Source organism: Coptis chinensis, chromosome 4, assembly GCF_015680905.1.
Source record: "Coptis chinensis isolate HL-2020 chromosome 4, ASM1568090v1, whole genome shotgun sequence".
NCBI lineage: Eukaryota > Viridiplantae > Streptophyta > Magnoliopsida > Ranunculales > Ranunculaceae > Coptis > Coptis chinensis.
The window spans coordinates 4211637-4238421 of record NC_141459.1 but is presented as its reverse complement, the minus strand read 5'-3'; the positions used below and the strand labels follow the sequence as shown (position 1 = coordinate 4238421).

The window sequence follows — 26785 nt, the reverse complement described above, 5'->3', positions numbered from 1 at the left end:
ATCCTTTTTTTCCCGATATATATCGACCGATATATACGATATAAATTGTTGACCTTGACCGATATTGTTGACCTTGACCAAATATTGTTGACTTTGACCGATATATTGATGATATTTCTGATATATCGACATACAAAACAAAATTTTAACTGGTGAACAAGAAAATAGATATCTCCGATATTTTTGATATATCCGATATATATCGGTTTTTAGGTATATCGAAATATTCACCGAATTCGATATTTTGGGCTTTGGTTCAATAATACACGAACTCAGTCAAAAACCTAATTCAATCACATTTCCCTAGGGTAATCACTCTCATCATAGGGAATATTACGCAATAATATCATAAACTCTATTTGCCTTGTCGCGTTAATAGTCAATGTCACACGTTCTGCCTATACCATGTGTCCAATTACAATTAAGTAACAAACAAAAAAAATGTGAAATTCAAAAAAGAACAATTATATGCCGCAAAACTACTGACAAAAGCTTGACTATTACGTTAGTACTGATGATGATTCACTACTAACAAAAGCTTCCACTAAGAACTAGTCCTAACATCATCAGGTGGATCTGAATTAGCTGGCTAATTTAAAAGTCTATCTATCTAATCCAAATCCATTCTATTTGAAGAGTTGTGGCCGGAGAAAGGGCAAGAAAATCTCTCTTCTTTATTTCAGGTGTACTTGACACACACTACTTACACGTGGTCAGGCTTGTGTTATGAACTCAATATTATTAACATTAAGTACTTAAACAGATTACAAAATTTTGAAGAGCTAGAGACTGAAAGAGAGCAAATAAAAAGAAGGATATGAATTTCAATGAAGACATGACTGGTTCACAAGAGGGAGGAGTGAATGAGCAAAATAAAATAAACAAGTATTCTTTAGCATGTGCTATAGTTGCTTCAATGATCTCAATTATATTTGGTTATGGTAATAATATCTTCCCTATTCTTGAACTCTCTCTGCCTCTTAAGAATTTTATATTATGTAAACATTATATCGGATTACAAAATCATTTTTACCTTATATTATGCAACATCAGTTAAGTTATAATAACTAATTTCATGCACTCATGCATTCAATTCTATTCAAGGAATTTTTTGATAGTTTTCCGGTTAGGTTGTGGTTTTAGTCGAAGTTATATTAATTTGACAGAGGAATAGAGTTACAAACTTACAACAATGATTTTCGTGAAGTAGAAGAAATTACTAGTACCTGTAGCCTTGTAGGAGGAAGAGACCTTAAACCATTTGTATTGAGAGATGATCTAATCATTCATAGCAAATTCGTTGAAACGATGCTTTGCCTCGGATCCAATGGATCATCCAGCATCTATCCTAACCTAGCTTGTGGCAATCTGGCCTACTTGGCTTCAATCCATCTCCATTTCGTAAATAAAATCGAGGGAAGTTTGTTAGTTCAATTTGTTCATATCATGAGCTCTAGCGGCGCATCAACCCTTATAGACCTTCAACCAGCTGGAAATCTCGATTGAACTTAGGACACACTCGATCTTCGAGGAATGAACTCCGACCAGTCAGCCACTGAAGTGGCATGTCAGTGTTTTAGAGTGATCTGCATACTATCTGAAAAAATAGTTTGAGTCACCTTGCTAGGTAATTAATGAGTATTATTGATGAACTCAGTAATATAGAGTAGTCTGCATTTAGGATTACTTAGACCACACATACCTATGGTAAGCTGCATTTAGGATTACTTAATGTAGACATGTTTGTTGCATTATTAAAAGCAATTGTTAGAAGCTTGAAATATGTTTTCCCTCCAATCATGTTTCCTGTTTTAGAAACTATTGAGAAGTTTAGTTCCATATGGAATATGTTAAGCCTTGCATTGAGATATATAAGTTTTTGGACTGCTCCACTTATGAAGGCGGGATGCGAACCCAAGACCGTACCTTGGGCCAAGGATAGGTAGAACTTTTATTTCCTGATCCATGAAGGCAGGATGCGAACCCAAGACCGTACCTTGGGCCAACCACACAAGTCTTGACCAGTAGGCAGCTTTATCACACTAGTGACAGTATTGAGTGATAAGTTTAAACCGTGGTTGAACCTGCGAACCGGTTCAGGTCTAAACCGGATCACCTTTATTATTATTTTTTATTTTATTTTTTGAAAAATTGATAATGTGGAGAGTTGAACCTAGCACCTAAACCAGATAGTCCAAACTCCAAACCAACATGCTACTTGTGTTTTTTGTATAAGAAATTCGTTTTGATGTATAATACCAATTAATATTGAATTAAAATATGTATTTATTCATTTTATTATTGTAATTATTAAAAAAATTACTAAATAAACATCAATCGATCCGACTGAGTCGAACCATAATTGAATCTGGTTGAACCATTTTAACAAAAAATCGGTTCAATCACCCGTTCGATTTTCAAAACATTGCTAGAAACACGTTTATAGCATTGTACTTAAAGAATTAAGAGTAAGCTTTGAACAAACTCACAAGCACAAATATATCACACAAAACTACAAGCTGCTTTTCCTCATTGTTTGATATTAAAAAACTGAAACTTGTCTGAGTAGTAACTTCAGTAAATAGGTTAGAAGATAGAATCATAGGTGCCTAAGTAAAGTTGGTAAAAACAAAGGTATTGGAAGAGTTTCACACTTACACTTCAATGTCAAGGGCGCGATTGGTATAAAGCCAATGATTGCAGAGCAAATTTTTGGCTGGTTCTTTACTACCAGGCTAGCTTGGAAGGGGTTAGGGCGTGGTTAGTATGGCATGTGTAAGTACCATCCGCTCTACACTACAGAGCACATGTCCATAAGGCAGGACGCCTTACCTCAGCTCATCCCACAACATCACAACGTACCAACGACTCAACACCCAGGTCGTCACCAACAGCAGTTACAACCATATATGGAAAGATATCAACTAGCGCAATCCTAGAGCTCAGTCAACGTAACAATCAAAGAGTCATTTACTTTGTAACATCAGAGTAATGACAAATCATCAAGATAGCATACAAGGTGGATCTGCAATCCATAATGGTTCATACACACATCTACAAATAGAGAGAGATGAACTACGTAAGGTTTGATTCAAGTTTACCCGGAGAAACTTGATAAGTAGGCAACTTTTATCCCAAGAAGAGTACAGCCATTTCCTATCCAACAGATCATCAGGTCGTAATCCCAAAATAACCAACATCTATATTGGCGCCGTCTGTGGGGAATTCTTCTCCCCAACCAGATCGTACACAGACAGATCAAATTTCACCCAACCAAACTCCTTTCTCAAAGCAGCATAACAATTCACCGACTTAGGCTTCCTCTCATCTACCGTCTCCAACGAGAAAGACGACGAAGCCTCATCACCACTACGAACCCTCTCCTCATTTTCTTCACTTACAGTTCTCTCTCTCCATTTACCAACTTCAACCTCACCACTTACACTATCACTAGTCATAGACATGACACAATCAAAGAAAGAAAGAAAACTTAAAATTTTTAAAGTGGAAAGACGAACTTGATTCAAGAAGGACGAGAAGGTTTTTCTTCTTTCTTTCTCTTTCACTCTAGACTATTTTTTTCCCTTTAGTTGAAAAATGAACAAACAAAAATCTTCTACAAGTAAAAAACCCCTCAACTGCCAAACACCTCGAGACAATCAAAACGTTTCGTGTTCCAAAAACTTAAATCATTACTCGCCCACAAATCGCAGTAAATCCGGGCCCACGAATCTAGCCCAACAGTTCCCGCGCATTCCCAAAACCTAAATTCAAAACAAAACAGCTGTCAGACCGTGCCTTCAAATTTTACTTTTTAAACCGTTTTTATCCCACGAAACTGCTGTCCACAGAACGGATAAAAAAGGGGGCTGTGTAAGTACCCTCCATTCTACACTACATATAGGGATGTCCATTCTGCCTGAAACCCGAAAAAAAACCCCGCACCGAACCCGAACCCAGACAGAAATATATAGGGTTGGGTTTGGTCACACTATCTAAACCCGAACCGACCCGATAATTTGGCCCTAAACCCGTTAAAAGGGTTAAAAAGCCCGAAACCATATCTGGACCGAACTCGAACCCGAAACCCAGTTAGAGAGGGTAAAAATGCCCGACCAAAACCTGAACCCGAAACCCGGTTAGAGAGGGTAAAAATGCCCAACCAAAACCCGAACCCGAACCAGACCCATAATTCCCAACAACTCTATTTTCATTTATTATCTATTTGACTATTTTGAACTTTTGACTTTTGGGCTGATTACTATTTACAACTTTACAAGTGCTGATACCCACGCGGAGACTTGTAGATATAGGGGAATATTTACTTTTGTTTGAGATTTTACATATTTGTCCCTATTTTATGATTGATGGGCTCCTAACAACTCTATTTTGAGGGTGAAAAGGACTTTTGTGAATAACAAAATCTATTAATACAAGGTTACATATTTGTCCCTAATTTATGATTGTTGGGCTCCTAATAACTCTATTTTGAGGGTGAAAATGACTTTTGTGAATAACAAAATCTATTAATACAAGGTTACATATTTGTCCCTAATTTATGATTGTTGGGTTCCTAACAACTCTATTTTGAGGGTGAAAATGACTTTTGTGAATAACAAAATCAATTAATACAAGGTTACATATTTGTCCCTAATTTATGATTGTTGGGATCCTAACAACTCTATTTTGAGGGTGAAAATGACTTTTGTGAATAACAAAATCTATAAATACAATTCTCTACACCTCAAACTCTCCAATTCTAATCATAAACTTAGTTATCATATTCTCTCTACAACTACAAGCAAGTTCTTACAAGCAAGTGCTAATTCAAGGATAAAGAATGAAGATTGAGATTAACAAGTGATTTAAATATACTTCAAGAACTTCTCCAAAGCTAATTCGGTTAGTACTTCTTTCACAATTTAATTTTTCATTATATAATTAGGTACTTATTACTCTCTCCACAAACCCTACTCTCTTGTTATTAAGTATTATATATTATTTGGTTGTAGTGTTTTTTATTTATTTATATTTTTAGAAAAAAAAAAATGGATGATGATAATGATCCCACGAGTTGGGATATGAAAGTGATTCAAATAATATGGGTGCTCCCCATCAATCGATAATAGTCATAATACTAAGGCTAAAAGGGCAAGGTCGGTGTTTGGGAACATTTTACTAAGATGGAAGTTAAGAATAAACTTGGAGTTATGGAATTAAAAGCGGTTTGTTGCCATTGTCAAAACCATTAGCTCATTCTCAAGATCAAATGGAACTATTGCTCTTAGAAGGCACGTGGAAAGAGCGTTTACAAAATATTGCACCCAATGCTAACCAAACTAATTTGTCTAGAAGTAGTGCGGGTGAAGTTTCAACCTGGTCATATAATTCAACACAAGAACGCTATCACACAATCAAGTTTTTTGTAATGAGAGAACTTCCTTTCTTAATGGTTGAAGATAAATATTATTCGGAATTTATTAAGGGTGCTTACTTTCCAAATTTCGAAAATATTTCTAGACAAACGCTTGGTAGAGATATTCAAAAAATGTACAAGTCCAAAAAATTGGATATTATTTCATTGTTGAAAAGTGCTCCTGGAAAGATTTCTCTTACTTCTGATCTTTGGACTTCAATAGCTCAATCTCAATTTATGTGTATCACAGCAGATTGGATTGACAATGATTGGAAAATTAACAAAAGAATTATTGCTTATTTTGAGCATCCAGAACCACATAATGGAATATATATTGCTAAAGCTTTGATGGAAAAACTTATTGAGTATGAGATTGTTGGCAAAATTAGCACTATAACTTTGGATAATGCTAGCAATAATGGTGCTGCAGTTGATGAACTTATCCCTAAGTTATTTAGTGAAGAGATATATGGTAATTTGTTCCATGTGCGTTGTAGTGCCCACATTTTAAATCTCATTGTTAAAGATGGGCTTAAGCATTTTTCTGTTTTACTTGCTGGATTTAGAAGCTTTGTCAAAATGTTGAGATATTCACGGAAAATATCAAAGATATTGTCAATTTTGTGAGATGGATGGGTTTGAAAAAAAATAAAAATACCAATAGATGTGCCCCATCGTTGGGATGCAACATATGAAATGATGAAGCATATTATGAAGCATAAGAAACCAATAAATCACATGTTGCAAGAGGTGAATATTGGGTTTTTGCCTAATGAAGAAGTATGGGAAGCAGCTGAAAACTTGAAAGATTTTTTTGGTGTATTTGCTGATGCTACAAAGCTTTTTTCCGGCTCATCATATGTCACTGCTAGTGATTTCTGTTTGACAATTGGGCATCTTAAAAATCTTCTCAATGATAACCCTGAAAGTCTAGTTTGTGAAAAAATGCTTTTAAAGTATGACAAATATTGGAACAATATGGATTTTCTACCTTTAGCACTTGCATCTGTTATGGACCCGCGATATAAGATGGAAGTGCTAAAAGCATCTCTTGTATGCTAATGATTCTTCTACTTATGAAACAAAACTGAAAGAATATCGGAACAAGTTGGATACACTTTTTGCATCATACCGAGGAGGAAATTGGGTCAGAGAACCTGCCAACATAGCCTCATCATCATCTACATCTACATCAAAATTAGCAAAGTTTATGTCAAGAGGACAATTGCAATTGCCCACTACCAATCAAAGGGAAATGAATGAGTTGGAGAAATATTTAGACTCTGATCCTATTCCTGTTTACAATGACGAGAAATTTAATGTATTGGATTATTGGAGGATTTACGCCGGGACTTTTCCAGTTCTTTCGGTAATTGCGTGTGATCTATTATGTGTTCCTGTGTCTACAGTTCCTTCCGAGTTTGCTTTTAGTGCAGGTGGAAGAATTATGTCCGAGTACAGGTCACAATTACTTCCAAGTACCTTAGAAGCTTTGGTTTGTTTGAAGAATTGGTGGATAGCCGAAGAAGGAGTACCAAACGACAACGAGCAACCAGGAGGGGTGATATCAAATTTTATAAATGATTTCCATAATTTGGTACTTTGAGAGTTCGAGATGTATATTTTCTGTAATAGGGGCGTGGATGCCTAGCCTCCAGTCTTAGAGAGCTGGTTACAAGCATCCCAAAAAACAAATTAAAAATGGAGTTTCTTATTATCATTTGTCAAGTTACAGCAAAAACTATTGATTACAAAAGTCATAAGACATAGCAAAAGCCATAACATGTTCTTTACAAATTAACCATTGGATTACACTAATGTCAAAACACAATCCCATAACGAAAACTTAAGGAACACATTATCCACAACCGGGATATAACTCAATAATGAAAATTTTTTAGCCAAAGTCAAAATTAACCAAAAAAATCCACTTTACCTTTCCGGCAACCATTCCGTTAACAAACCCATCACCAAGCGCCCACAAGATCTATGATTAATAACAGAAAAATATCAAAGGTAACAAGCCCACAAGAAGGAATACAAAATCAAACACCCATCTAAGTTAATCTAGTTTTTTTTTCATAAAGCGGTATACAACTATAAACAAGTTTTACAACCACCCGGTGTTTGGAAGATCGCGTGTAAAATGAGGATCATAACTCTCCGAGACCAACTCGACAATTTTGATTCAAACTCTTACGGTTGGCGGGAAGCTCGTTCAGGATGTTGATGTTTGCTTCTTCACGAGGTAGCTTGGATTGACTAGTCTTCTTGAACTGCGCACCAAAATCATTGTCATCTTTGTCACACCCTTGCCCGCCATTTGTTGATGGAGCCAAACACCTATCAAACACTCTTTCACATACTTGCCGAGAGTGTGCTTTCCCTCATGTTTGATTAGCTTAATGTCATACTCACAACCGATAATTTTTGCACACTGTGATCTATATCCACCGATCCGGTATTAGATACATGAATCGCGCTTTTAGTCTTTTAAACTAGGACTTGTAATCTTTATTGTTGAGTCATTAACAACTCTTTCTTGAGATGGCTTTTGATTAATTAGATGAAAAAGAGAGTTTTTTTTTAGATCTTGAAGTGGGAAAACTGGAAAAGAAAGAGGTTGGATTGTTCTATATTTCGGGTTTTATGATACCCGAACTTCGAACCCGAAACCCGGCCGGTACGAAAAGATAGGGTTAGGGTAGGGTTTGGTCACATGTATCCAACAAATACCCGAACTCGAACCCGACCCGCAAAGAACAGGGCTGGTCCCATGTAACCCGATACCCGTTCAAAACCCGAAAAATTAGGTTCGGGCCGGGTTGGGTACCCGTTTGGACATCCCTAACTACAGAGCACGTGTCTACAAGGCAAGACGCCTTACCTCAGCTCGTCCCACAACATCAGAACGTACCAACGACCCAACACCCAGGTCGTCACCAACAGCAACTACAACCATACATGGAAAGATATCAACTAGCGCAATCCTGGAGCTCAGTCAACGCAACAATCAATGAGTCATTTACTTTGTAACATCAGAGTAATGAGAAATTATCAAGATAGCATACAAGGTGGATCTGCAATCCATAACGATTCAGACACACATCTACAAATAGAGAGAGATGAACTATGTAAGGCTTGATTCAAGTTTACCCAGAGAAACTTGATACGTAGGCAACTCTTATCCCAAGAAGAGTGCAGCCATTTCCTATCCAACAGATCATCAGGTCGTAGTCCCAAAATAACCAACATCTACAACATGTAACCCCTGAATAGTTTGTTATTGATTCTTAAGTCTTTATTGAAAGTTTTGATTAATCTGTCAATGCAGACAATGGTGTTATGAGTGGAGCAAAGCTATTCATTAAAGAAGATCTCAAAATAAATGAGACTTAACTATCAGTCCTTGTTGGAATCCTAAATTTGTGTGCTCTAGTGGGTTCTGTCTCTGCTGGGAGAATCTCTAATTGGATCGGTCACCGTTACACTATTGTCGTAGCCTCAACCATCTTCTTGCTTGGTTCAGTTCTAATGGGGTATGCCCATGCCTATGCAGTTTTGATGGCTGGTAGGTGCATTGCTGGGGTTGGTGTTGACTTCTCTCTCATGATTGCACCGGTCTACTCACCCAAAATATCTTCTCCATCCTCCAGAGGCTTCTTAACTTCTTTACCTGAGCTTTGTATTAGTTTCGGAATCTTACTTGGCTACATTTCAAATTATTTATTTGGAAAGTTGTCTCTTAAACTCGGATGGCGTTTGATGCTTGGTATTGCTACAGTTCCATCACTTGCTTTAGCCTTAGGAGTTCATAGGATGCCCGAGTCTCCAAGGTGGTTGGTAATGCAAGGTCGACTTTGAGATGCTAACGATGTTTTACTGCGAATATCTAACACTAAAGAAGAGTCTGCAGACAAGCTCAACAAGATAAAAATTGCAGCTGGGATTCCTGTTGGTTGCAGTGATGATATTGTAAAAGTATCAAAAAGATCTCGTGGAGAGGGTGTGTGGAAAGAACTTCTTCTAAGGCCTTCACCTTCTGTTCGTCGAGTCCTACTTGCTGCTATTGGAATTCATTTCTTTGAGCACGCAGCGGGGATAGAAGCTGTGGTATTATATAGTCCAAGAATTTTCAAGAAAGTTGGAATTATCAGCAAAGACAAGCTCTTGCTTGCAACAGTTGGGGTTGGACTTACTAAAACTATATTCATCTTGGTAGCTACATTCTTGCTAGATAAAGCCGGTAGAAGGTGTTAGAATTGTTGTATCAACACAGCAACTAGAGTAGAATAGAAGGAACAGTAGACAAGGACAGAATTAATAGGTAATAACCAAGGCGCGGATTAGGCTGTCCTTAAAGAAAGATTTCGCCCCTTCCAATGATCGCGAGAAAAGCGGCGGTGCCGTCTTCCCCACCGGGATTCAATGGTTACTTAGATCGACTTTGCACTAGAACAGACTACCTTCTAGAACAGCAATATAACTCTCTCTGGCGGCTACAGGAAGAAGAGAAGAAGAATAGGATAGGTTATAGTTTCTGTTTCTCTGAGATGGGTTTCTGATCTGTTAAAGTCTATCCCCTTTATGGACTCACAGTCCTATTTATGGAGGTTAGGTCGGTCTCCTAAACAGATAAGAAAGAGAGACCAACTCCTAATAGAACACCAAAACTTGTTGCTTAAGAAAAAAGCAAACAAATTTAGGCAATTGGTCCAACCACTACCCACAACAGTAAGCCCAAGCCCAAGCCTGAACCCGACCCGATGTGGTGGATAACCAATGTGGGACTATCTATTATGCACTAAAGTGGAGAGAACACTATTTGTTCATCTCCTCCACTTTTCACACACACACTAGTATTTAGAAATACACAAGAGATTCCAACAATCCCCCACTATTTCAAAATACTAATAGTCCCCCACTATTTTGGAATAGGATATTACAAAAGAAATGGGTTAACTAAATGCCAGAGAGAATCGAAAAACAATGCATAAGATACTGGTGCTTTACGGGATTGAACCAATCATAGGGTAACATGTCTTATAATACGTGAAAGTGGTGGATTAAAAAATCTTTGTACCAACATTCCCTTTATAGTAAAATAGATCACATGCACCCACACTGCTCTTTCATTATATATGCGTTTGCGGTGTTTTTTTTGGCCCTCATACGTTTTTGTGTTCCATGAATGCTCTAGAGTACTTGCCCGTATACTCATAAGAACTGACCCAGTTCTACATTCACGTAGGTGGATATCCATCAAGTGCACATTGCAGTTAAAATACACTATCTCATTATAAAATGGACTGTGGATTCCAATAAGAGTAAAATAACTCATCCTTACTCATTGCAATTCTAGTTATACAAAGTATACTATAGTACCATCTCGCCATAGGGTGGGACGTCTCATACATAAATAAGACGATAGTACTGCAGGACGACGAAGTGACTTGTTTTTCCCGTTGAACCTACTTCATGGGATCTCCAATCACATAGGTAAGGTTGCCGTCAGTGTCGCCCTATATATGGGCATAAGTCCCATCCCCTTCGACGTATAACCACTTGCCTCCAAATAAGTGGTACGGTCAGACATGTGGCCAAACTAAGTCCAACCTAACATAATCTCTAGCAGCCGCTTGATTACGTTATATCTCAAACTTACATGTATTATTTTCCCATTGCACATATTTCTTTATGTCTTAGCTGTTGCAATGAGACAGTTGCAAAACATATACACATCAGGAGACTGTTTAGAGCCAATAGGAAGATTTGCCAAGAGGTTGTTAACCCACTCAACATCATCACATGCCTTTTATAAGGCGATTAGCTTGGATAATATCCAAGACACTTAATTTCCACCAAGGGTAAACACATAAACATTACTGGATCCAGTTTATAACACATTACCTTTCCAACAATAATGGAAATCTACTAAATATAAGTCCATAATCAATGGCTCCGCTATAGTACTTGGATAAACTGACAAAATACATCCAATGTTTCTTATAAGAACAATGGGTTATCAACTCAGTATGCCATTAATGTAGGCAATGTCATGTCTCACATATATAATTCATCAAGTACAATAGGCTACCAATGATATTGACATATTTAGTATGAGAAAACACAAGTAGATTATTTTTCATAAGGTGGATATTTGCCACAAAAGGTGTTAACGCATGCTTACTATCAGAATACCCATACTTTTCAATAAAAAATATTTATACTACGTGCTAAAATAATATAATAAGACCAATATGAGTTATAATTCCTATATTCTCAAGTCATTCAATTCTGTAGTGCCCGAAATTCCCCTAGACCATCCGGCTGGTCTGGTTTAAGGTACGCTTTGGGCTTCAACCATATTCAAACGTCAACATTTGGACAACTAAATATAGCAGTTACAGAAATGAGTTTAACAACATAATGAACTATCATTTTCAATGACGGTCTATTATGTGTTTCAAATAGAAATTTCTCTGTCTCATACACATTCTCAATGCTAGCACTCATAATATTAAATCATATAAACAAAGAGAGATTAACACATATGTCTTTTTTACTCTAAAGAAAGGACACATCTTTATCAACAACGGTACTTTGACATCCATACGACACCAATATGTTGTTGAATTGCTCATGCCATTTATAGGCGCTTGAATCAACTCATACAAAGATTTAACTAAATTATATACCTTAAGCTCATCACTTGGTACTACTTGGTATTGAAGTTTCTCATAACTACTCAACTAGAGTCTTTAGAATTCTGAAGAAGAAATTTTAGTTACATGAGCAAGGTTCTAAAGTAGTATAAATCTTGTCTCTGAGTGAAACCCCTTGCATTGGCTATTATTATTAGCCTTGTATTTTGCAATACAACTATCACGTTTTAGTTTTCTCTTGAAGATCCAAATCAACCTATAAATCCCCCAATAAATCAAGAGTCCAGTTTATAGGAGTTGTATCCTTCAAAAAGGACACTTCTCATAGACAGACAATTTCCTTATAGGTTAATGAATCTTCCTCAAGAAACATATAAACATTATCACCGTGAATGGTGGATATACTCACTGATAGTCTTCCAAATTTCTTCTTCAGAAATTATAGGATCCTCTTATGTAGCTCATTATGAACATCCAACCACTCTATGCCAATTTCACAGAAAGCACATCCTCAAATAAAATTAGCATATAAGACATTCAATAATAGTGTGGTATCTACAAGATTGTTATCACGCATAACAACTAAAACAAATATCACTATTATGAGTTTCACCAATGAACGTCTACTAGATAGTTCTAGGTCTCAAAAAAAAATATTTCTTTTAGATTCATTCACAATAGCCTTGGCAAGACACCCCCCACATTTTGAAACATTTTTGGATAGACCCAAGACCTTTCCATACTTTGTAGTTTAGTGTCTTTCCAATTATCTTGTGAGAAGAACTATGGTAAAATAGTGTCATGCATATGGGTCACCACCCCCCATAGTTCAATGGTTACTCAACCTAATCAAACTTACATGCAAAACGCATTATACCGCTACAAACACTAAAAGAAACACTAACAATAATATGCACTCTTATGACAATAATATACCTTATTCAAGTCTATGATTATGGATCATATTAAATATAGTCATATTATGTTCATGCTATCTAGATGAAAGGAAATCCACAAGTGATTCAAATGAATTTTAAAGAATAGAAGAATTAGATGAAAAGGGTTTTACCCAAAATAATATCATTATCATTATTCTTTTCATCATTCAACATTCCAACTTACATAGTGAGACAATCCACGTATTTGTACATCACCTTGGCTATTTATTCATAGTCATAGGAGGATAATGCCTAAGAAGACAATCTACAAGCGTTAAATTTCCTTGTCTAAAATAGTCACTGGAGGATATTATCTAAGAAGACAATCCATAACCTTACTTTTCCTTGACTAAATTAGGTTTAAGAGGATATTGATTGTTTCCCATATTGTTTCCTCTCGTAGATAATGATATTCATTACTTAATAATATATGACATGGTTAAGCTTAATGCCAATATTAAAAAAAAAAATGCATTCATGCCAAATATGGTTAATATCATATCATAGGTTCAGAAAAAGTAAACTTTAACTGTACACCTTCACAACAAAAAGTATACGATATTTAAGCAAATCTAGCCACTGAATATGCAAAACAACTGAGGACTCCACCTCCTCTTTTTACATGAGCTCAAGTAAGATAGAATACCCTATAAACAAGACCTCAAGTACTGCCACAACATCTAATGGCTCAACCCATTAATGTCTTCAACTAAAAAAATTTACCAATAAACTATCATCAAGTTCAAAGTAAATCCACGATGATTAATATTCAAAACTAGCATGCTATACAACGTTAACATATGCTCTATTGGATATAAGCTACAAGTTACTTCATCTAACATGTATTTTCTCAACATTATAATCATAACCATCGTCTAACAACACATACACTCAATAGAGGTAAGCAATTATGCATTGAATACATTATAATTACTATCCAAGATTTGAATGTGATTGATATTAAATATCTTAAGGTCTCTATTAGACCATCTACATACATCTACATATGTACAAAAAATAATAATATCAAACTACTTCTAGTCAAACCAATTATCTTAGTGATAAACATGTATGATTTGTTGACTAGGTTATTAAAGAAGTTTAAACTTAGGGATTTCCCTCCTAAGAAAAACTAGCATGCAACTCAAGGCAAGAATATCACCATATAATCCAACCAAAGGAATTACAAAGAGTGAAAGAATATGATATCTAACCGATTGAAACACCAGATTACCATATTTTCCTCCTTCTAGAAAATAGTTCAAAAGAACTGTAATTTTGAACCAGCTCAGGACGAATTGGGCATCAAGCCTTATACCACTGGAAAGCTCTTTGAATCAGCCATCCAACACAAAAAGCGGATTGCAAAACCGAGCTCTGAACTGAAAGTTACAGCAGTTTCCGTAACGAGCGACGCAGCTGTCAAAAAGACGAACTTTGACGTTTTTCTTGATAGAAATCTCAAATTTGACTCCCACAAACGTAGGAGAAAGGTCTACAACTATATAGGATTTGTGTCACAGCCCGATTTTCTAAACAATTAAAAAGAATGAATATTTGAAATATAAATAACTCAAACATCACTCGTTTCAATTGTCTAGAAACCCAGACTATGACGGGGTGGATACAACACATGTCAAAACCTAAAACCCACATCACAACAGGATCAACTTAACAACAAAAATCTCCAAATTCCTCAACTATCACTTTATTAAAAACTTTCTTCCATCCCAATACAAACATAAACAAACTTTAAGAATAACAATTTCCAACATCGTATTCTCATGTCATATAAAAATGTAACCTACGTTATTACATCCTTCCAATAAGATCAGACCTAATAAAAGAACTAACGGATTGCTCCAGGTCAAATCCAAATCACACTCCGCGGTTCCACTGCCTTCCACCTATGTTCCCAAGAACACACCCACGTTGCCAAAACAAAGCAAACATGGGTCAGCAAAAATGGAATTTGCTGGTATGAGTAGACTAACCACATATAAACATTATCATACTTTAATTATCCAAACAATCACTTTATATTTTCCCATAACTTAATCATTCACAGCTTGGAAGACAGGTAGTTCCGTCATTTCAACCGGCATAGCTTCTTCCCAAGCAAGACTTCCATCTTATTAACTCATTCTAATAACTTGTTTTAATAACTAAGTCATTTAATTAAAACTTACCGATATCCACTGCTGTATAAGGGTAGAACCGCGTCCCTGCACAAAATGTTATTAAGTCCTACCCTCCTGCAAAAGAAAGTTAGAACTTCTAACATTTGTCGATATCCTATAGGTATTCAAAAGTAAACCCAAGCACACTCGCACAATCAAATTAATTTCTCTTATTAATTAATCAATTAATTTTCTTATACACATATTTCACAACCTATGTACCTTAGGTCATTCCCGCCACATTCAAGGAATACCCAACCTTACATTCCCCGTATACACTCAAGGAATACAACTAACCGCCAAGGCTTAATACCTTAGTTCCTCTCTAGGGTAGTCCAAACAATCTGGTCATTCATGGCACATTTAATGAATACCCGGGTCATTCATGGCACATAGATAACGCTAACGGGCCATTTATGGCACATTCAATAAATGCCCACCTAACCTATAACATCAACAGTCATAAAACTCAATTCCAAAACTTGAGGCGTGGAGAGTTCTAAAAGAGTGCGGTAAATTTATTTACGCATTATTGAACTCTATTGTATATATCATTTCAGAGAACGAAAGAGTATCTTGATTCATGTATTTTTTTTGTTTATGCGTTATTAATTTCATGGATGTATAAGTGTTATAACGCCGTATATCATAAGAGATTGAAATATCACATAATAGTTAATACACGTACACATATATATATATATATATATATATACAGCCCCGCTCTTAAGCGGATGTACTTAAACGGACTTTATCTAAATATTGAAATCTCGCGAAATAAAATCCACGGTCTCTCAAAACCCAAAATCTCTCTCTCGGTCTTTCTCTCTTTTATTCTCTCTCCCATCTCTTTCATTAGAACACTCCTCTCCCTCCTAGCACTCTCTTATAGCAAGTCCTAAACAAAAAGAGAGAGGCACAACACAAGTTTTGTCGATTCTTGAAATTCTTTTAAACTGATTCTCTCTTTCTTTCATCACATTTGAATGAAGAAAAATCATGATCTATTAGTTTTTTTCATTAAAGATATATTTTAAGCGACATATTTATCATCCTGTTATATTAACTTGTTTGCATTGTGTTTCATGACCTACTTGAGGCTTGAGCATCGGCAATTTGAAAGAAAATGGATATAGAGATGGGGTTCCCTACTTCCCTTATGCCCTCCTCATAATGGTTCCTGAGTCCTGACATCAAACTTTGATACCATTTCAATTTTCAAGTGATCATTGATTACGAACTTTACTCTGAAGGAGGCCCAACTCTCAGTTAGGAAAATTATTACCTGTCAGAGGCAACCAGTTTTTTTTATATCTATCTTTAACAGTGTTTATTATTTGGCATTTGTAGTTTTCTGCACAAGTGAACACCTACAAGCATTTCAGTTGTTTGGTTAGGAGGTAGAGCAGAAAAGCAAGATATGTTTTGTCTGACATGTTTGAAGTTCTTGCCAGGTAATCTGAATCTTTTATCACAATCGTCACATTTTGGATTTCTTTTTTTAATTTCCATAACATATCCAACATTTTTTAATTTCCATTAACATCTCCAGTATCTGAGCCAGGTAAATTTCGTAGGTCATCATATGTTATAAATGTTATGCGAGCAGAGGTGCTTCAGTTCCCTTTTTATCTTTTGCCTTCTGTTTTGCTAGTAGTCCAAGGTCTGTCATATATCACGAACTTCTGGTCTGCAAGGGTGTCAGAAGCTACAACTATTGAAGGTGGAAGTGGCCTCGGATTCTATGAGGGCTGTTAACATCTTGAAGAAACAAGAAAAGGGAATTAAGGGATTGCAGACTGCTCATACGTTACATACTGCTGTTAACATTTCTTTATTTTTTGTAATCCAATGTATTTACTACAAACATTTCAACCACTTTATACTTTATACGTTACATACTTGATGAATTTAAATAATAGTCGGCATGCTTCTGGCCACTTAATACTCATATTGCTTTGTGCCTTTGTTGCTTCTATGAACTATCTTGTCCGGGCTACTTTAATTGCGGTTTCAAAAAGTTCGAAGTCTCCGAACTGTTGACTGTTGTTGGACGAGTGAATTGCAGATTTGTTAAAGACTTGACTAGGAAGAAGGCTTCTTATATCTATTATCAACCAGTTACTTAAGCCAATGTATGGTTTTGCTTGGTTCACATATTGAATTCCATCTGAATTACAAATTTCACATACTAGACAATGAAATTTGGATAGAAGCGACTATTTTCGATACATCAAACTCGGCTTCCAATGGAAACATTGTATTTCTTCCTTGTAGGTATAAGCACCATCTTTTCAAATTCTAAGAAGCTATTGGTGTTTGTAATACCAGAAAAATTAAGCCATGAAACTTAGAAGCTATTATTCTAGAAATCATGCAAATCATTGAAACAAAGCTCCATGTAGATAGAAAGCACGGGATCTGAGAACAAATATTTTTCCCAACTTTACAAAAAAACACTTACAATCACTAGACTAATCACTACCTCCAAATCCAAAACTTTACAAGTTGTTAACTGAATTGACCCTACAATCTACAGGTGACAAAAATTTGCACATCCATACAAAGGACTACGGGTAGAGGATGACTAGGGATGAAGCCCTCGTCCGGGGCAAAGCACCTCGATCCTTGTTTGAGCCTCTTTGTGAAGATCCATGGGAATTAATGTTGTTGGAAATGAGTATCTGGAGTTGAGAAACACTAAAAGGTGGCTGTGTATGTGGTGGTGGTGATGCAGCTTGAATCGATTGAGTTGGTTTGAACCATATATTGGCTAAGAGCAAAGAGAATAAGCGACTAGATAGAGCTCCTCTCATTCGACTAGCAGGGCCCAATTCGATCTGATGGCAATTCGTTCAAGACATTAGATCTTGCAACATGTGTTGTATTTACCCCCTATGCCCGTTGAAAATCATTGGAAAAGATGATCCAGTGCTTGGAGTTGAGCAGTCGGCTGGTGGTGATCTTGCAACCCGGGCGTAACGGTTAGTCATGCTCTAAGACGATTATGCAAGTTACTTGCACCTCCCACTTCCTGACCACCAGCACCTAGTGGTCCTCGCTGAACTTGCAGGGGATGATAATGAGAAGATGTATGTACTGCTGCTGGTGGCGGAAGCCCAGAAGAACCTCTGTAGGAACCTGGAACTTGACTTGTTGCTAGAAGGCCAACAACCCGTTGCAATGGACTTGGAATGTACGGGCGGCCTTGATGATCCCAATTCTGCCAACAAAACCCAAGTATTCCATAAATTGCAGTAGAACACATCTCAATGCATATATCAAACAGAGAAAATAATTAACATCTTTCGAGTAGCAGATAATTTCAAACATCCTTACCGAAGAATTGCTATAAAAACAAGACTGAAGTCATTCAACCCTGCTAAATATAAATGTGTATTCATATATGACAAGCTGGTAACAATGTGACTACCAGTACTTAGCACTCTGAAATGTATTCATTATATTATTAGGCCAAATGTTCTGAAGAGCTTCTGTAGATCTCCTCAGCGCGAGAAGTTGTCACATAAACTGCATTTTTGATAAGTAGTCGTGGTTCTTCCATACAATAGATAGACAAATATTCCAATAATCATCCAGATGGAAACACGAATCCATGTGCCAGCTCTGAGTTTAGGAGAAATGTTTTAGAAGTTTACATGAGATTAGACCTTACTAACTGGTAGGGTACAACACGGTACTAAATCCAAAACATTCATGGAAAATGAAGGACGCTTGCTACACATCTACAGGAAGAGAAGAAAATAAATTAAAAAACAACACACGAATCGGAGAATAGAAAGTACTCACCCAAGATTTATCATTAAATAGACATTAACAAGAATGCACACAATGGGGAGGAGTGGAACAAATGGGCAAAGGAAACCCGAAAATCCGGTCAATTATATGATCAATTCTATATTATAAGCACTTTCATGCACGAGAGTTTTAACATACATTATTCTCTTAGAACTTTAAAGTAATGCAATGCAAGATTGAATATAAAAGATACCTCCAAAGATGTCCAAAGCTATGTCTTGCATCATCTTGGTCAACCAGGTAGAGTATAAATAGACCACACAACGGGGAGCATGCCTCAACATTTCCAATCGATAACCGCGTGCAAATCTGATATAAACAAATACACATGGCATCCAAAACATTATTGAAAACTAAGGTTCAACTTCTTGATTTTGATACACGAGTTGCCCTAAGTTTGATGCAATTTCTCAAAGAATAATAAATAACATTGATATGATACTTCCAAGTCCCTATAATGGATAAAAACTTTCTTAGTTTCAAGCTGAATCAGGAAAACGAATGTGATGAAAGAAAGAGAGAATAAGTTTAAAGAATTTCAATAACGACAAAACTTGTGTTGTGCCTCTTTTTTTTTGTTTAGGACTTGCTATAAAATGAGAATGAGAGAAACATAAAAACATGAGATATAAAGAGAAAGAGAGTGGGAGTGAGGAGTGTTCTAACGAAAGAGATAGGAGAGAGAATAAGAGAGATTTTGGGTTTTGAGCGACTGTGGATTTTATTTCCCAAAATTTCAATATTTAGATAAAGTCCGTTTAAGTACATCCGCTTTTAAGGGCTGTATATATATATATATATATATATATATATATATATATATATATATATATATATATATATATATATAGGTCTTAGCCTAAAGTCAAGCACCTATCCCAATAGACTTAATCATAGCCAAGTCAAAGGTCTTTATGACTATGTCTCTAAAAAAATATAAATCTTGTCACGTGTCTAAAATACGCCATATCAACGTCAAATCTTTATTAGATAAAGACAAACCAATTTATGTAGGCTTCCGCAATATTTTAGCATTTGATTTGTCCATACAATCTACAATATAAAACGTAGCACAATTAAACAGTCAAAAGTCCACAATCAAAATCCAAACCAAAGCCCAAAGGTCTAACTATTTAAAGACCCAATTTGGATCTATATTAAGTCCTATGGGTGACCCAAAACAATATTAGAAACCGCCCAAAGAAGTCACAACTTAGTTTCGCCCAACCAAAAAAAAAATAGAACTGGCCCAACCAAACAAATGAAACGGGCCTATAGACTAAACCAAATTGGTCCAAGTTTAATTGAACTGGTCCGGCCCAACCAATTAATTTGAACCGCCCAAAATGTAACCCAAAAGGTTTTGGGCCCAAAGCCCAAAGCTTAATTTAAACCGCCCAAACTAAACACAATCCGGGCCTAACCAAACATTGAAATTTCGCCCACCACTAAACACAAAACCGGCCCAACACAAAACAAAATTTGCTAAGGCCCAAGGCCCAAGCCCTGAGGCCCAATTTGGGGCCGCCACCACCTCTCCCTTCTCCCTCATATCGGTTTGACTCCTAACCACAAACCCTACAACTTTACTAAAAGCCAAAACTCAATTCTTAAATTTAACATCTCGACCAAAACTTCGAGACAAAAATTCGGCCACCATTAAAGCTTGTTTCAAGCTTCACTCGACCCCATTTACATCCCCCCACACCCACACTACACTACCCCATCATCATCAAACCCAAACAACAACAATATCAACAAAAAGCGTTCAAAGCGTATTCAAGTAGGTGTTTGGTTTGGGCAAGCCGCCATTAACAAGTCTTGGAAGCTTCCACCAAGCTTCCCAAAGACCCATTCGGACGACCTCATAATACTCTACACTACCCCACTTCAACCCATCATCCACCAGCCAACCAACAATCAAAAAGTTTACAATAACAACAACCATAACAGTATCTAAGTGGTACATGACGTCTGGGCTCGTGCCGCCATTGACGCACCTTCAAGTGTTAACAACCTCACCCAAACAACCATAATACAACATCAACCTGTAACCCCAGACATCAATCCACAAATTTCCAGCCACAGTAAAGAAAATGAGTTCAAACAGAGAAACAAAGAAAAGTGACGATTTCTATATATTGGGCTTTAACTACCTTTAACGCCCATAAAGCTTGGACAGTAAATTCGTAATCTAAACAGACAAAAATTATAGTTTTAGTAGTGGTGAAAGATAAAATCTACTCACCTGTAGCGCTCTCCGATTATCAGCCAGCTACCAGAAAAACCTTTCTTTTTCTTCTTTCAGTAAAACTCCCATCTTTTTTTCTGTATAAAGTTTTTTTTCTGTGTTTTTCTCCAAAAACTCTACGTGAGAAAACTCACCGAACAACAAGGACAACCCTTATCTATTTACCTACGGGCTTTTATCCGTAAGCTGATAGTTATCCTATATTATTTTATCTATTATCTATTATTATTATCTTTATTATTATTATTATTAGGAAAATAAAAGAATAAAAACACGGGGTGTTATAATTTGATAAACCACAAAAGATCAATTAAGATTCAATCTTTAATTGGTTTCCCTAACAAAAATGAAATTATCAGAAAATTTCTAAAGTCATAACCCAATAACACAAACAATAACTCAAAGTAAAAGACTTATCTTTTGATTGCCGTATTAAAGCACTCTCCTTTGTTCTACTACGAAAATCTTTCCTTAAGATTGTTAGAATTGTTGTATCAACACAGCAACTAGAGTAGAACAGAAGGAACAGTAGACAAGGACAAATTAATAGGTAATAACCAAGGCGCGGATTAGGCTGTCCTTAAAGAAAGATTTCGCCCCTTCCAATGGTAAAGCGGTGGCGTTTTCCTCCACGAGGATTCAATGGTTAACAACGGTCGACTTTTTGCACTAGAATAGACTACCCTAGAACGACAATATAACTCTCTCTGATTTCTGGAAGAAGAGAAGAAGAATATGATAGGTTATAGTTTCTGTTTCTCTGAGATGAGTTTCTGATCTGTTAAATTCTATCCCCTCTATGGACTCACAGTCCTATTTATAGAGGTTAGGTCGGTCTCCTAAACAGATAAAGAAGAGAGACCAACTCCTAATAGAACACCAAAACTTGTTGCTAAAAAAAAAAGCAAAACAAATTTAGGCAATTGGTCCAACCACTACCTACGACAGTAAGCCCAAGTCCAAGCCTGAACCCGACCCGATGTGGTGGATAACCAATGTGGAAATATCTATTATGCACTAAAGTGGAGAGAACACTATTTGTTCATCTCCTCCACTTTGCATACACACACTAGTATTTAGAAATACACAAGAGATTCCAACAGAAGGCACCTTATGCTAAAAAGCACTGGGGGTATGATGGTGGCTCTAGCAGCACTAGGTACTGGTTTGAGGATACTGGAGCAGCACTCAAACGAGAAACTTTTATGGGCACTGGGTCTTAGAATTGGTGCTGTTTACACTTTTGTGGCTTTCTACGTACTCGATTGGGTTGGGTCCTATAACTTGGGTGTATAGCTCTGAGATCTTTCCATTGAAGCTTAGGGCCCAAGGAGCTAGTATAGGACTGGCTGTGAATAGGGTTATGAATGCTACTGTCTCAATGAGTTTCATTTCACTCTACAAAGCAATTACGATCGGTGGGGCGTGTTATAGGTCCATGAGCACTGAAGAAGGTATAAGAATCGAGCGCGAAACAAAATGATGCCAAATTATGGTGTACAGCTAGCACTGATCCAGTTTGTTAGAAACTTATTAGACAGTCCTAATGTTAGTGACTAGGAAATCACTATTTTGTTTTACTGCTTTTAAATTAGAAATTTAATTAGGATTAGGAAATGGTTTTCTTGTCAAGCAAGTTTACGAAATTCTGACTTCAGAGGTTATTTGTCTTCAAGATAAGATCAACTGTAATTGATTCCTAGAGATTGCTATGAATTTAGATGTTAGTTGTGGTTAACAGTGGGACTACGGGTCTCTATAGCAAATAAACTTCTCTCCGTTTTTTTTGCTTTTATTTGTTTTTCCCGATAATAATACCAAATAAACTTCACTTACAAGTCATTTATCAAATTTGACAGTGGTATAGCCATTACAAAGTTCAATGGATTTGACCCATGTAATAATTAGTTCAAGTTTTTTGACAAAAATCATTGCGGGCACAATCGAAAACACAAGACAATACTAAAATTTATTAAGTAAACAATCGAAAACACAAAGACAATACTAAAATTTATTAAGTAAACAATGTATGACAGATTATTAATATACAACTAATACAAGCCATACAGGAAAGTTGCTCTCCTCCTTGAATCCCCTAAGCTTAGAGTCGTATGCACATGCATTGCCTCCTCTGCGTGCTGCTTGAAGCCCAATCTCAAATTTGCACTTGCCTTTCTATTCAAGTTTGTTATCAATAAAGAAGACCAGGCCAGCCATCCAATGGTAAATTAATGATGACTGCTCCTTATAATGCACTTTCATCGGCTAAGAATTTCCGCTTAGATCACGAGTCAGTGCTCGTCTCTCAAAGGAAAAAAATATTACATATAGACGCATTTGTCAACTCGAGATCCAGCTTCATAGCATCTCATCCTACTTTGAAATATCTGGTATTCGCAGTATAACTCTCTCGTTCAACACTTTCTGATAAAGATTACGATCCAACTCCCTGGTACCTTCTTTAAAGTAGTTACAGATGTCAAAATTTGTTATGGCATTCATGCCTCGAAGTTTAATAGCGGTAACGTCATAGGCCTTAGCAGCTTCTTCCTCGGTGTCGAAGGTTCCAAGGTGGATTCCTTGATCACCACTAAATCGAACAATCCGAGCTTGCCATTTCTTCTCGATCTTATTCCCTCTCATTCGTCTGCTCACTCCTCTGTAAATGGAGCGACCTCTTGTAAAACAATCACTAAGCCTTCGAAGAGATTTGACATACTCCTCCAGTGACATGCTCCTCATATCCACAAGTTCTTTTTCATAATTAGAAATCGGAAAATTTAGTCTTGTTTCATTACTGGATCCCCCATACTTTAGAGATCCAAGATCATGTATTTGTGCTGCTTTGACCTCAGTTTCATATGTACCTAGATATATTTGCTTCCCTTCTCGCTTACCACCTTTACGCTTACTACCTTCACACGCAGTAGAGTTATCCCATACCTCTGCTTCATATTTCCCAGTTTTTTTGTGTCTTGTAACTCCAAAATAACCTGAAGTTCTTTTACCAAACTTATAAGGTGACCTTTTCTTTGGCTGCACCATTATATTTCTGTTGCTTGTGGGAACATCACCAACCCTTTCAATCACGAGTTGTTCTGCGGTTTCCTGCAATTCAGAAGCACGGCATGATATAATTATGTAGATTTCTTACGGTAGCCAGAATAAAGCGAAAAAAGAATTGTAAGGATAGAAACTATGCCCTGACTCCCACACAGAGCACATCTAAATTTGAATTACACAACATGTCAACAATCGAAAAAAGAAAAGAAAAAGGAAAATCATTATGGCATGTGAATGAGTCCTACCCTTGTGAATGAGTCCAGCCATACTGCCATGTTGCGTTTGTCCCACTCAGTCAAAGCATTATGGCAAAATGCTTTGTCTTCAAAACCTTGGCAGTACGGCTGAATGCATTGTAACCTTGCAAGATGATTTGTATTCATATTACCAAAACAGACTTCAGCAATGCCTTTGTTACTCAAGTATAATGCAGAAAAGATGTAACTTTCATGACCAACAAATCAACTGTAAGTAAAATGTTAAGACATTTTATTTCCTGTCTGCATTTAGGTATCTTAGAATGTTACCCTCTGTTACATTAGACATAACAGCTTCTGCACAAAAATATGGTGCAGTATGAACTGTATAAGATATTCTTCAAAAGCATTATGGTTTCAGTCATGTTAGCAGAATATTCTTTCATATTTAGCAAAAGAAAAGTTTTGGTTTAGGTCAATGACTATCGGTCAAGCTAAACAATACTGCAAACATCTCTCTTTGGCCGAATTTGTGAATCGTGCAAGTGACAAGTTAGGAAAATGATGATACTTAACCTCGGTTGATCTTAAGAGATTTCAGTGCTAGTAGTAGTATACTAGTACCAACAACTCTACAAGCATATCAGTGAAATTGGATTAAAGGTCATGAAAACAAAATGTTCATACGGTTACACATAGTGGCTATTTATTACCTATCAGGCTGGAAATGAAAGTATAGGTCTTCTGTTGGTTGGACCAAGATTCTCGAGTTGAGTACATGAGTGAGGCGAATGAGAATGTAAAGTGACACTATTTTGACTTAAAATTTAATAGCAGCGGGATACTAATGGTAACCAAAAAACGAAAAATAAGAAATCAAGCCAACAAGTTTGTGATCCACTTTGATTTTGGCTCATGTCCTTGATTACAAAAAGTAGAGCAGACCTTCATGCTTGCCTATCTGATAATTTTTTCTTTAAGTGTTTTATAAAAAAAGGATTTAAATAGATTTTTTTTTGTGGGGTATACAATTAGAGTTCCCAACTCAAACTAAAACTAACAACTACCTACAGAGAGGGGGAGTGGTAGCGAAACTTACCACTTCAGATGGCCTTTTGGGATCCTGAAATGAGGTGAACTTAGGCTTTGCTTTGTCATAACCAAATGCTTTAGATACCACATCCATCCCTTTTCTTTGAGTACATCCATCTACAAGAGTTAAGGCAATTAGAGAAATGCAGATAAAAAGAAACAACAATAACAGAAAAGTAGCTGGAAAGCTTACACCCAGATTGGCCACTTTTCTTCACAGCTTTAGAACATTTTTTCTTGGAATCAGAAATAGGCTTGCTAATAATAGCTTCCCTTTCTTCATTGTCTTCTTCTTCCTTGATAAAGCAAGTGGACTTATTAATGGCCTTACAAGCTAGCGTCTCATCCTTTTGACAACCACTATGATCGTATATTTTGACATCAAATATAGAATTCCCATTATATCTGAAGACTAGAAATTCTCCCAATACTAAGGAATTATTTTTGGCAAAGTCCTGCCAACCATTCTGAAAAAAGAAGTCATTATCAACTTTCTTTACTTCAATGTGTGAAAGCCTCCTAAGAGAATCTTTGAGGATGATCTTTTCAGGTAATGCTCCATTTAAGTCTTTGATAAAAGTTGAAGGTATTTTCTACAGTTAAAAAACAAACAAACAATTGATGGAACATAACAATTCAAGCTAACTTCATATATCCAAACTAAAACTTAAATTACCAAAGTGTGAAGTCAGAGGAAGAGAAAAAAGTGTACCAGTGTTTTGGAGCTGTGAGAAGGGAGGAATACTTTGAAGAAGTTACGACCAACACCACATGAAGAAGAAGATGGGCAGGAGGAGGATTGTTTCTTCTGAGTTTTCACCATATCTTCTACTTTCTCACTCAAAACTCAAAAGTCAAAACCTACAACCTTTAACAGAACACTTGCACGTGGGTGTAACCGAGTAGCCCAAACTTTCCGAATTTAAGTTTTGCACAATTTTTTTTTGGGTTAGTGAGTTATTAATAAAGGAGAGGCCAGGCCTAATTTTGTGAGAGGTATTTCTAAATTGAACAAATAAGGAGATCACAATTCACAAATTGCCTACTCGATAGAGCAGAAGGTTACTTAAAACCCAGTTTATGAGTGTTTGCAACAATCTAACACATGTTTGCATTCAAAAAACTAATTTCATTTTAGTGTGGAATATGTTCATGAGATAGGTA

At 36.5% G+C, this 26785-nt stretch overlaps 1 protein-coding gene and 1 pseudogene across 3 annotated transcripts; one reads left to right on the top strand and one right to left on the bottom strand.

Annotated features, from left to right (window-relative positions):
• Nucleotides 1–835: 835 nt before the first annotated feature.
• On the top strand, nt 836–22752 carry LOC147501321 (putative polyol transporter 3; annotated as a pseudogene).
• Nucleotides 22753–23222: 470 nt separating this feature from the next.
• On the bottom strand, nt 23223–26770 carry LOC147501320 (AP2-like ethylene-responsive transcription factor AIL1). Of its 3 annotated transcripts, none has more exons than XM_086606346.1 (4): nt 26334–26770; nt 25815–26088; nt 25629–25738; nt 23223–24377 (listed from the first exon to the last, which is right to left on the bottom strand). In XM_086606346.1, exons 1-4 carry the CDS (start codon nt 26442–26444, stop codon nt 23643–23645), a joined length of 1230 nt encoding a protein of 409 aa, XP_086462472.1. In that variant the 5' UTR covers nt 26445–26770; the 3' UTR covers nt 23223–23642. The 3 variants fall into 3 exon arrangements, with proteins under 3 accessions (XP_086462472.1, XP_086462474.1, XP_086462471.1); XM_086606348.1 differs by having other exon boundaries at nt 25815–25917; nt 26334–26768; XM_086606345.1 differs by having other exon boundaries at nt 25815–26214; nt 26334–26766.
• Between the last annotated feature and the right edge of the window lie 15 nt (nt 26771–26785).

Coding starts and splice junctions, on each gene's coding strand:
- LOC147501320 (XM_086606345.1), bottom strand. CDS start 26,444: ATGGTGAAAACTCAGAAGAAACAATCCTCCTCCTGCCCATCTTCTTCT. Junction 26,215..26,333: donor CTCACAGCTCCAAAACACTG/GTACACTTTTTT, acceptor TTTTAACTGTAG/AAAATACCTTCAACTTTTAT. Junction 25,739..25,814: donor GAAAAGTGGCCAATCTGGGT/GTAAGCTTTCCA, acceptor TAACTCTTGTAG/ATGGATGTACTCAAAGAAAA.